Source organism: Panthera onca, chromosome D3 (genome assembly GCF_046562875.1).
Source record: "Panthera onca isolate mPanOnc1 chromosome D3, mPanOnc1 haplotype 2, whole genome shotgun sequence".
Classification (NCBI taxonomy): Eukaryota; Metazoa; Chordata; class Mammalia; order Carnivora; family Felidae; genus Panthera; species Panthera onca.
This window is the reverse complement of record NC_138350.1, coordinates 20,326,862-20,339,652: the sequence shown is the minus strand read 5'-3', so window position 1 is coordinate 20,339,652 and position 12,791 is coordinate 20,326,862. Positions and strand designations below refer to the sequence as shown.

The 12,791-nt window shown below is 39.1% G+C and overlaps 1 protein-coding gene across 10 annotated transcripts in view; it reads left to right on the top strand.

The window, feature by feature from the left end:
• DEPDC5 (DEP domain containing 5, GATOR1 subcomplex subunit) overlaps positions 1-12,791 on the top strand; it is a 127,164-nt gene that overhangs the window by 29,314 nt on the left and 85,059 nt on the right. For all 10 annotated transcript variants that reach the window (XR_009604170.2, XM_060612608.3, XM_060612614.3 and 7 more), the window contains 5 exons: positions 6,887-6,990; positions 7,278-7,352; positions 9,599-9,733; positions 10,566-10,627; positions 10,776-10,849. Coding sequence is in view for 9 of the 10 variants with exons in the window: in XM_060612608.3 (XP_060468591.1) it covers positions 6,887-6,990; positions 7,278-7,352; positions 9,599-9,733; positions 10,566-10,627; positions 10,776-10,849 (450 nt within the window). In the remaining variant the exon portion in view is untranslated. The remainder of the gene's footprint in view (positions 1-6,886; positions 6,991-7,277; positions 7,353-9,598; positions 9,734-10,565; positions 10,628-10,775; positions 10,850-12,791) is intronic.

Here is a 12,791-nt window from a genome sequence, read left to right as displayed (position 1 = left end):
CTAATATTCCTTATTGAAATGTTTTTCCTGATCCAGATTTCTTCCTAGAATCATGCATCATTATTAGCTTAATCTTTTGTGTTTGTTTTTACAATATGAACAACATGGGTTCGAACTGCACGGATCCAGTTACATGTGGATTTTTTTTGATAGCTACAAGACAGTACTATAAAGGTATTTTCCTTATGATTTTCTTTTTTATTTTTTCTTTATTTATTTTGAGAGAGAGAGAGTACAAATAGGGGAGGGAGGGAGGGAGAGAGAGAGAGAGAGAGAGAGAGAGAATATCCCAAGCAAGCTTCACGCTGCCAGTGCAGAGCCCAGCTTGGGGCTCAAACTCACAAACCACAAAATCATGATGTGAGCCAAAATCAGAGTCAGATGCTTAATCACCTGAGCCACCCAGGCCCTCCCCCCCCCCCCCCCCGACTTGTGATTTTCTTAATACCACTTTCTTTTGTCTAGCTTGTTTTATTGTAAGAATATAATATATAATACCTATAACATACACAATATATTAATGGACAATATATTAATGTTTAAGTTATCAGTAAGGCTTCCAGTCAAGTTTTCAGGGAGTCAAAACATACACGCAGATTTTCTATTGCACAGGGCAAGGACATCACTGCCTCTAACCCCTATGTTGTTTAAGGGACAACTGTATTTCCTTTATCACTTGTTGGATTACCTTTTTATATCACTGAAGAAATAATGCATCTTTGTTGTAGAAATTTTGAAAAATCTATAAAAGAGCACAAGATAGAAAATAATAGTGGCTTCACTATTGAGGTGAAAATAAGATGGTAATAATTATCATTTGTATTCAGGACTTATGTACGGGGCCTGATTCTAAGCAATTTAGGCATCTTTGTTTCATTTAAATATCACAACATTCCTTGTGATAGTTACTCATCTCATTTTATAGGTGTAGACACTTGGACACAGAGTTTAACTTATCCAAAGCCCATGGAGGATTAAGTGACAGAGGATGCAGTTGACTCAGTCTAGTTCAGAGTCTGTACTTTTGACCACTGTATTCTTCAACCCCATACTGATCTTACTTTAAATTATTTGTTGATCTTCTTTTGGGTCCTGTATCCCTGTGAGAATTTCATGAAAGGATGGGCCATTTCTTCCCCCAACATTATTACCATTTATCCCTTTACACTGATAAATTCTTTAAAACACTTCAGTGGATTCCTGGAACCTTTTTATTATTATTTTTTAAGTAATCTCTAGATCCAGCATGGGGCTTGAACTCACAACCCCAGGATCAAGAGTTGCATACTCTACCAACTGAACTAGCCATGCACCCCTGATTCCTGGACCCTTGAGAGCTCTTGTGGCTTAAGAGTACATGAAGCCATTTGTACATAATGAGTATGAATTCATTTGAATATAATTATGGACATATTAAAACATTATATAAAACATGAATGTATGAGTTATGAATGTAGATTTATATATGCATATGAATATATCATTAATATAAATTTCCTAGGGTGCCTGGGTGGCTCAGTTGGTTAAGTGTCAGACTCTTGGTTTTGGCTCAGGTCATGATTTCAGGGTGTGTGGAATTGGGCCCCGTGTTGGGCTCTGTGCTGACAGAACAGAGCCTGCTTGGGATTTTGTCTGTCCCCTCTCTCTCCCTCTCTCTCCCTCTCAAAATAAATAAACTTAAAAAAAATTTCCCCACATCATTAAAAAGTCATCCACAACATTTTTTTATAGCAAAAGAAGCTTTGGTTGTGTTTTTCCTTCTATAAAAATGATATAGGTTTATTTTAGGAAAATCACAAAGTATAGTTAAGAGTAATTCAAAACACTTTAAATTCCACCTCCCAGATGCAGTCATCATCACCTGAGATCATCAAACCCACTTCTCTGTTTACAGAGACAAAAAACAGTTTTCACAGAGATGTCATTACAGACTCCCATGCTTTTTTTTAAAACGGCATTTTCCAGGGCATGGGGGTGCTCCTGGGTGGCTCAGTTGGTTAAGCATTCAATTTCGGCTCAGGTTGTGATCTCGTGATTTGTGAGTTTGAGCCCCACATCTGGCGCTGTGCTGACAGTGAAGAGCCTGCTTGGGATTCTCTTTCTCTCTTCTCTCTCTCTGCCCCTTCCCAAATTGCACACATTTTCTCTCTCTCTCTCACAAAATAAAAATAAAATAAAATAAAATAAAATAAAATAAAATAAAATAAAATAAAATAAAAAACTGGCATTTTCCACCTACTATATCACAAATGCCATTTGATGTCAAATATTCTACTTCCACAGCATCATTTTTATTGCTATGTAGACATTTCATTTGATTGCCAACTATTATTGAACATTGAGGTGATTTTCAATTTTTCACTATTGTCAAAGTTCTACCAATGAATGATCTTACAGTCTGTAAGCATAACCTTAGTTATAATCTTAGCATAACCTGATGACCTTAGTTATACCCTTATAACTTGGCATAACCTTCAGCATACACTTAAGATAAGTTCCCAGAAATGGAGGTATGGGGTCAAAGATACTTTGTTTTCGTTCAGACTTTTCATTTTTATAGCCAAATTGCCCTCCAAAAACATTGAAGTGAAAAATCCTGTTTTCCCAGTAACCATGTTATTTCTCTTTTTTTTATCAATACTGAATACTATTTTCTTCCTTTTTCTGACTCGTTCCCAATTGGAGTGGGAAAAAAGTTATCTCACTGAGTCTTAATAGTCATTTCTTTTATTACCAAGAGTGAATATTTTCCTATACTTATTGGCCTTTGTATTTCTCTTTTATGAGTTATATATTCATCTTCTTAGCTAATTTTTTCATCTTTTTTTGTTTTTTATCTTACCCTCTGTCTGATTTTGCAATCCAAAGGGAAGTACTTTTAATACTGTGTGAACCACCTGGGTGGTTCAGTTGGTTTAGTGTCCAACTCTTGGTTTCAGCTCAGGTTATGATCTCATGGTATGTGAGTTCGAGCCCCGCATCAGGCTCTGTGCTGGCGGTGCAGAGCCTGCTTGGGATTCTGTCTCTTCCTCTTACTTTGCCCCTCCCCAGTTCACTTTCTCTGTCTCTCAAAATAAATAAATAAACTTCACAATATAAAAATAAAAATAAATACTGTGATATATATTTCTCCAGATCTTTTTCTGTTTAGCCCATTTTAAAATCGGATGGTTTCTTTGGCTTGTTTTACTTATTTATTTTTAATTTTTTTAATGTTTTATTTTTATTTTATTTAAAAATTTTTTTTTATGTTTATTTCTTTCTTAGACAGAGAGAGACAGAGCATGAGTGGGGGAGGGGCAGAGAGAGAGGGAGACACATAATCAGAAGCAGGCTCCAGACTCTGAGCTGTCAGCACAGAGCCCGACACGGGGTTATAACTCACAAACCGTGGAATCATGACCTGAGCTGAAGTTGGTCGCTCAACTGACTGAGCCACCCAGGTGCCCCTGTTTTATTTTTTGAGAGAGAGAGAGAAAGAGAGAGAGAGAGAGAGAGACTGAGCATTGAGCATGAGCAGGGGAGGGGTAGAGACAGGAAGACACAGAATTCGAAGCAGGCTCCAGGCTCTAAGCTGTCAGCCCAGAGCCTGACGCAGGGCCCAAACTCATGAACCGTGAGCTCATGACCTGAGCTGAAGTCAGATGCTTAACTGACTGAGCCACCCAGGTGACCCTGGCTTGTCTTATTTTTATTTTATTTTATTTTTTTAACATTTATTTATTTTTTGAGAGACATAGAGAAACAGAGCATAAGTTGGGGAGGGGCAGAGAGAGAAGGAGACACAGAATCCGAAGCAGACTCCAGGCTCTGAGCTGTCAACACAGAGCCTGACATGGGCTCGAACCCACAAACTGTGAGATCATGACCTGAGCCGAAGTCGGACACTTAACCGACTGAGCCACCCAGGTGCCCCTGGCTTCTTATTTTTAATAAAATCAGATGTATTGTGGTGGAGAGAATAGCATTATGAGCCTTCATATACCCATTACTCATATTAAACAATTATCAGAGAATCATATAATTTTTGGTAGTTATATAATAGTTTGTCATAGTCTAAAATTTTATCATAATTTAATTCCTTATTGTTAGATATTTAATATTTTTCTAATTTTAAAATTGATCTATGTAGCACTGTGTATCTATGTATCTATATAAATACATATATAGTTATGCATTTTGAATGTTTCTTGTCTTTTTTTTTTAATTTGACTATTTTTTTTAGAGCTGTTTAGGTTGATAACAAAATTGAGAGAAGTTACAGGGATATCCCATACACCTCTTGTGCCCACACATACATAATGCCCTTCCCCTTATTATCAACATTCCTCACCAGAGTGGTGCATTTGTTACAATTAATGAACCTACACAGATACACCATAATCACTGAGAGTCCATAGTTTACCTTACGGTTCACTCTTGGTGTTGTATATTCTGTTGGTTTGGACAAATATATAATGACATGTCTCCATGATTATGGAGTATTTTCACTGCCCTAAAAATCCTTAGTGTTCCAGTTATCCCTTCCCCCCAACCCCCATCCCCTGGCAACCACTGATCTTTCTAGAGTCTGTACAGTTTTGCCTTTTCCAGAAAGTCCTAGAGTTGGAATCATATAGTATGTAACCTTTTCATGTTGGCTTTTTTCACTTAGTAATATATTTAAGTAATATTCATGGCTTAATAGCTCATTTCTTTTTAGCACTCAGTAGTATTCCATTGTCTGGTTGTATCACAGTTTGTCCCATTCCTTTACTGAAGGGCATCTTGGTTGCTTTCAAGTTTTGGCAATTATAAATAAAGTTTCTATACTCATGTGTAGGTTTTTGTGTGCACCTAAGTTTTCAACTCATTTGGGGAAATACCAAGGAGTATGATTGCTAGATCATATGATAGGAGTATATTTAGTTTTGTAAGAAACCACCAAAATGTTTTCCAAAGTAACTCCATTATTTTACATTCCCACCAGCAGTGACTCAAAGTTCCTATTGCTCCATATCCTTACCAGCATTTGGTATTGTCAGTGTTCTAGATTTTGGCCATTCTAATGGTCACTTATTGCTGTTTTAATTTGCATTTCCCCATATGACATGATGTGAAGCATCTTTTCATATGCTTATTTGCCATGTGTATTTCTTCTTTGGTGAGGTGTCTGTTCAGGTATTCTGCCCATCTTTAAATTGGGTTGTTTATTTCTGATTGTTGAGTTTTAAGAATTCTTTGTGTTTTTGGATGATAGTTCTTTATCAGATGTGTCTTTTGCTGACATTTTCTTCTAGTCTGTGGCTTGTCTTCTAATTCTCTTGTCATTGTCTTTCCCAGAGCAGAAGTTATTTAATTTTAATAAGGTCTAGTTTATCAGTTTTTCTCTTTCATGGATTGTGGCTTTGGTGTTGAATCTAAAAAGTCATCACCCTAGGAGCGTCTAGGTGGCTCAGTCGGTTAAGTGTCCAACTTGATTTTGACTTGGTTCATGATCTCATGGTTGGTAAGTCGAGCCCCATGTCAGGCTCTGTGCTCACAGCGTGGAGTGTGCTTGGGATTATCTCTCCCTCTTTGCCCCTTTCCTGCCAGTACCCGCACACTCTCTCTCACTTTCTCTCTCTCAAAACAAGTAAATAAAACTTAAAAAAAAAAGTCATCACCCCAACTAGTGTCATCTGGGTTTTCTGGTATGTTATCTTTTAGGAGTTTTATAGTTTTACATTTTATATTTAGGTCTATGATCTGTTTTGAGTTAATTTTATGAAGGGTGTATAGTCTGTATCTAGAATCTTTTTCTTTTCTTATTTTTTGCATGTGGATGTCCAGTTGCTCCAGCACCATTTGTTGAAAAGAATGTCTTTGTTCCATTGTGTTGTCTTTGCTTCTTTGTCAAAGATCTGTTGGGGTGCCTGGGTGGCTTAGTCAGTTAAACATCTGACTTTGGCTAAGGTCATGATCTCATGGTTCGTGGGTTTGAGCCCCGCATCAGACTCTGTGCTGACATCTCAGAACCTGGAACCTGCTTCAGATTCTGTTTCTCCCTCTCTCTCTACCTGTCCCCAGCTTGTGCTCACTAGCTCTCTCTCTCAAAAATAAATGAACATTAAAAAAAAAAATCTGATTATATTTTGGGGGTTCTGTTTCTGGGCCCTTTATTCTGTTCCATTGATCTATTTATCTACTCTTTCACCAATGCCACACTATCTTTAGCTTTATTTGTAGCTTTATAGTTAAGTCTTGAAGTTGGATAGTGTTAGTTTTCCACCTTTGTTCTTTTCCTTCAATATTGGGTTGGCTATTGTGGGTCCTGTATGTTTCTTTAGGATAAATTCCTAGCATACACACACATGCAAACCTATATGTATGTATGTATACACACACACACACACACACACACACACACACATATATACACACACATTTATTTTTATTTTTTGTAATACATTCACATGTATTTTTAAGGTTTTTAAGGTTCACAAGCTCTACAGTAAACAGATTCTCACCTATCCCTTTCTACTAATGTAGTTCCCTGTCATAGATTTGTTTATTAGATATATATGTAAAACCTACATATAGATGTTTTATTTTATGCTTCTTATATACCACCTAATTATAATTCATTGTATGAAGATTTCATGTTCCTGCTGAATACTAGGCATTAATATGATTTCAAGGCAATTTTTAAATATTTTCTTACTTTTTGTTTTCAATCTATATGACTATTGATAATACAGGTCTTTGTTAATGTTTGTTACATGCACTTGGCTTTAATACTTATTATTATGTGATAAATTACCTTAACCCTGGAAATCTCATCTTCTCCTTTCTTTTGAAATTCTGTGAGAGACCTGACGTATGTAATAGCTGCTCAATGTCTATTTTATGACAATATTCCTTTCAGAGTGGTGGTGCAGAATGAGAGGAGAGAAGAGTGGACATCACTCCTTGTGACCATTAAAAAACTCTTTATCCAGTATCCAGTGTTGGTGCGACTGGAACAGGCAGGTACTGCATTCATAATGACAGAAAGTGCAGCAGGGAAAGGAGGTGTAGGATGGAGGCTGGGAGATGAGAGGTTCATGCTTGCTTCTTTCACAGTGCTGGACAGAGTTTCTGCTTCTGGTCAGGTTTCTATTTCCAGTTGGGTCTAATTGTTCATTACATATGCAGTAAGTTCAATAGTATACCTACTACAGGGTAGGGGGACCTATGGAGCCAGACACTTTCCACTTGTTCTTTAAGAGTTCATCTTTCATGGGATACTTTTCCTTCTCTTATGTCTTTTGCTTCAGAGGGCTTTCCTCAAGGAGATAATTCTACCTCAGCACAAGGAAACTACCTAGAGGCCATCAATCTGTCATTCAATGGTGAGTAAGGACACAAGCTGTGGTGATCTGGCATCTTGTTTACCACATGGCTGTGAACTTCTTTTTACTAATGTCCAAAGACCCAGACCCAGTTGAAGATCTCCCCACCCATGTATTCCAAAGATTAACTGAAAGAAGTAACTTCTGATTGGATGGTTTTAATGGCCAACATTTAGCTCTTAGATCTTCCACTGGGAATTAACTTGCTATTCTCATCTGCTTCTCATGGTAACTTGAGAGTAAAGAGCTGGAGGGAATCTTCCTTGGGCTGTTTTACTACAGACTATATTCTTACTGTTTTCTATGCTATCCCTCAATTGCTTCTAAGTAATTTAAAAAAAAATTTTTTTTAATGTTTTTTTGTTTATTTTGAGAGAGAGAGAGAGAGAGAGAGAATACCTGCAAGTAGGGGAGGGGTGGGGAGAGAGAGAGAGAGAGAGAGAGAGAGAGAGAGAGAGAGAACCCCAAGCAGATTCCACACTGTCAGTACAAGCCTGATGGAGGGCTCGAACTCATGAACTATGAGATCGTGACCTGAGCCGAAGTTGGATACTTAACTGACTGAGCCACTCAGGCACCTCAAATCTTTTTTTTTTTTTTTAATTACAAAAGGAACCCATGTTTTAAGAATTCAAATAATCAGAGGTATATCAAGTAAAAATGAAGATCTCCCTCCTTCCTCTACTGTCATTTCCCTTCTAAGAGGGAACCTTCTTAACAGTGTGGTGTGACTTCTTCCAAATGCTTGTCCCTGGATGTGTTAGCTGATATGCTTTGTTTGCAAACAACAGAAACCTACTGAATTGGTTTACGCAAAAAAGAAAAATTTACTCTTAGGATATAGAGACCTGGTGGGCCGTCAGGAAAGGCTTGAATGTTATGCTGAAGAAGGTGGGGACCAAAGTGGCTCTAGGAACTGCAGCAGCAGGTATTCCTGGAGCAGTGTTCAGCTCCCAGCTCTGCTGTCAGCTCTCTGCTCTCTGTTCAGAATTCCATGTTCCCAGCAGAGAGTCTGATTGGCTCAGCTCTGGTTAGGCATCCATTGACACTCGCCAGTGGTGGAAGTAATGATGTGTGGTCACTTCACACGTATAACCTGCCTGTGCTGGCAATTCTAAAGCATGGGTCTTTTTATTTTTGTATTTAAAAAAATTTTTTTTAATGTTTATTTATTTTTAGGAGAGAGTGCAAGCTAGGGAGGGGCAGAGAGAGAGAGAGAGAGAGAGAGAGACAGACAGACAGACAGACAGACAGGCACAGAATCTGAAACAGGCTTCAGGCTCTGAGCTGTCAGCATGAATTCACGAACCATAAGATCATGACCTGAGTCAAAGTCAGACACTTAACAGACTGAGCCACACAGGTGCCCTTCCCCTTCTTTTAAGTTTATTTATTTTGAGAGAGAGAGAGGGAGAGAGAGAATGCCAAACAGGCTTTTCACTGTCAGCATGGAGCCCAAGGAGGGGCTTGAACTCATGAACTGTGAGATCATGACATGATGTCATCATGACATGTCAGTCAGCCCAAGCATGGAGTCTTTTATTTATAAATCTTTTTTTCATATTGGAATATGTTTGGTTTTCCAAAGTAAGGATTGTACAGGACAGAAATAAAAATTAACTTGCCAAATTTACAAATTCACCCCAAGTTTCTTGTCCATTCTTTTGAATATTGTCTTAAATTAATATTTTTGTAGGGGCACCTGGGTTGCTCATCGGTTAAGCGTCAGACTTTGGCTCAGGTCATGATCTCACAGTTCGTGGGTTTGAGCCCCACGTCGGGCTCTGTGCTGACAGCTCAGAGCCTGGAGCCTGCTTCAGATTCTGTGTCTCCCTCTCTCTGCCCCTCCCCACTCACATTCTGTCTCTTTCTTGCTCTCAAAAATAAATAAAACATTAAAAATTTTTAAAAAATTAATATTTTTGTCAGTTTCAGTACAGACTCATTTATGGATTGTTTAAACTAAAGTCATGAAATTTGAGCATTTAAGACAACACAAGGCAAGTAGTAGGCATTAATGAGGGGTGTTAACAAAGGCAACATTGGCATAGTCTTGTGTTCAAGCAGTTCTTAATGTAGAAGGGGAAAGGAAGATGTGCACACGGCTAACTAGAATTCAGGTCAGAACTGCAATTGCTGCAATAGAAACATGGACAAAATAGTCTGAGGGCATAGAGAGGCTTGCAAGTGGCTGGTTTCTGAAAAGCTGTAACATCTGCATTGGAGAACTTTTGCTTTCTTTCAAGTGTTTGACAAGCACTACATCAACCGCAACTTTGACCGAACTGGGCAGATGTCTGTGGTGATCACACCTGGGGTGGGTGTGTTTGAAGTGGACCGTCTACTCATGATCTTGACCAAGCAGCGAATGATAGATAATGGTAATGCTCCCTGGTTTGCACTGTCTCTGAGTGTTTATAGCCTCACTTACCTTAGAGCTCTGAGCTTTCCCTGGCTCTGCGCATCGGAGATCCTGGGGATGTGAATAATGTTAGGGGACAAAAAGCGTTCTGTGGTCAAATCGGTTAAGGAAATGTTGGGTCATAAACAGTTTAGGCAGATTCCCTAATTGTAGGTTTTAATTTGTTAGTGTATCTTGTTTATCTCTAATGGGTATAACAGGTACTCAGAGTTTTCCAAACATATCTGACACTGGAGAGCTCTTCGGAGGGATCGTTTCAAGGAACCAGTGTGTCATCAGCCCATCTTGGGGACTACCATCAGATTGTATGATCTAGTCCTCCCTCTGTGGTGTGCCATGCTTTCCCAATTTGTAATTCTGGTTCCATTAAATTTGGGCTTCCAAAAGATGGGGGTGGAGTGTAAATCCTGGATTGTCAATTAAGAAGCTCTGTTAAATGGTATGGATTGTTTTGCTGTCTTACTGAAATTTCAAGATTCCTTTTCCTTTCTGGTCATGAAACTTTAGCAATAGAGGCCTGGGTTGTCCTTTTGACAAATCATGATCTACAAAGCAGTCCAAGGCTAATTGTCAAGCACTGAATAATGTCAGGTGTGATGAGACCTGGTAAAGAAGAAACAAACAAAATGCATGTCTTTTCTTCTTTGCTGTGTAGGCAGCCCTGTGAGGTTATAAATCTTAGGATGGGAAGTCGGTTTTGTTTAGTTAAATAATATTGTTAATAGATTGGGACACTTATCTCTACTTCTTCCCACCCCCACCCCAAACTCTTTTTGTCTTCTCTTTTTTAGGAATTGGTGTGGACTTGGTGTGCATGGGGGAGCAACCATTACATGCTGTCCCATTGTTCAAGGTAATACAATTTTGGATTGCTTACTAAAGGCCAGTCTCTAGTACTGGCCTAGAGTGATCTTGAGAATACTTAAAAACAGAACAGTTGGAGCAGTTCCACATCCTACTTGTTTTCTAGCTGATCTGTGCACTGGCTTTTTCCCTTCCAGCTACATAATCGAAGTGCACCTCGTGATTCTCGGCTGGGCGATGACTATAATATTCCTCACTGGATAAACCACAGGTGGGTGTAACCTTGATTCACAGTTGAATAACTTCCTTGCCATTTTCTCTTCACATCTGTTAAGTTCTTACTATGAAAACTTTTGTCAAGAAAATGTGGAAACTAAAGTTCTAACATTTGCTTATAGCCTGTGTACATTTAAAGCAGTGGCAGTAACATAAGAACAGTCTAGAGTGAAAGAAAATAAAAGCAAATTTTGAAGGACTTATTTTTATTATCCCCAGCTCCTACTATTTCCAACTCCCACAGACGATAGCAGACAGCATTGTACCTGGCATTCTCTATTTGTAGAAAAATCCCTGTGTCTCTTCTTCACATGGGACAAGGCCTCAGTGTTTCTGCTGATTGGGGCTCAAGGATGGTGTCTCTCATGCCTCTGTCAGAGCCACTGCCTTATCCCAGTCCTCATTTTTTTTTTTAAAGTTTATTTATTTTGAGAGAGACAGAGACAGCCTGAGTAGGGGAAGGGCAGAGAGAGGGGGAAAGAGAGAGAATCCCAAGCAAGCTCCATGTTGCCAGTGCAGAACCTGACATGGGGCTCAAATCCACGAAACTGTGAGATCATGACCTGACCTGAAACCAAGAGTCAGAGGCTTAACCAACTGAGCCACCCAGGTACCCCCAGTCCTCATCTTTTTTGGATGATAATCTTAATAGTGTGTCTATTTCTGATCTCTCTCCTTCAGTCCTTCCTTTAGAACAGGGTTTCTCCACCTGGACTCTACTGACATTTTGGGCCAGATCATTCTTTTGTTGGGGCTGCCCAGTGAATTGTAGCCTGTTGAGTAGCATCCTTGGCCTCCACCCTCTAGATGCCAAGAGCACCCACCCCCAGTGTGACAACCAGAATGTCTGCAGGAGGCATGCCTAAGTGAATTTTCCTATCAGAAAACCTGGAGAGGGGCGCCTGGGTGGCTCCATCGGTGAAGCATCCGACTCTTGGGACTCTTGGTTTCAGCTCAGGTCATAATCTCACAGTTCGTGAATTCGAGCCCCACGTCAGAATCAGTGCTGGCAGTATGGAGCCTGCTTGGAATTTTCTGTCTCCCTCTCTCTCTGCCCCTTCCCCTCAACTCTCAAAATAAATAAATAAACTTAAAAAAAAACAAAAAAAAACAACAAAAAAAACCAAAACCAAAAACCTAGAGAAAGTTAAATTATTTCTTTGAAATACTGCAGGTAGAGCTCATACCTCCTAGAAACTTACTATGAGAACTAGAATATCTTCAAGTCTGCAAAAAATGAAAAGCCTTGGACTATTTTTTAATGTTTCATGATTTTTTTAAGTGCTTGCAGGTTTATGGAGAATTCAGTTGAAAATGTTGGAAACTGAGGAGAGAAATAATTTAGACTAAAAACAAAAAATTCAAAAAACTAAAATGTCTGCTGCATTGCCACATGCCTCCTGGGTGGCAGATTCCCTCTGCCCCCATTGACAGTCACTTCTTTAGACCAGTGGTTTTCTTCTTTCCTTTCTAATTTTTTTCGTTAAGCAACAGGGCCCTTTTTTTAAGTAAAGATCTTACTTGCAACCAAATATACAATAGTAAAAAGTTCTTTTTTTTTTAAAGTTTATTTATTTTGAGAGAGAGTGTGAGAGAGCAGGGGAGGACAGAGAGAGAAGAGAGAGAATCCCAAGCAGGCTCTGTACGGTCAGTGCAGCACCTGATGTGGGGCTCAAACTGACAAATTGCAAAATCATGACCTGAGCCAAAGTCGGATGGACACTTGACCGACTGAGGCACCCAGGCACCCCAATGTTACTGTTTATTTATTTATTTATTAAAATTTTTTTTAATTTTATAAAATTTATTTTTGAGAGAGAGAGAGACAGCACGAGCAGGGAAGAGGGAGTGGGGGACACAGAATCCAAAGCAGGCTCCAGGCTGCTCAATGTGAGGCTCGAACTCACAAGCTGTATGATCATGACTTGAGCTGAAGT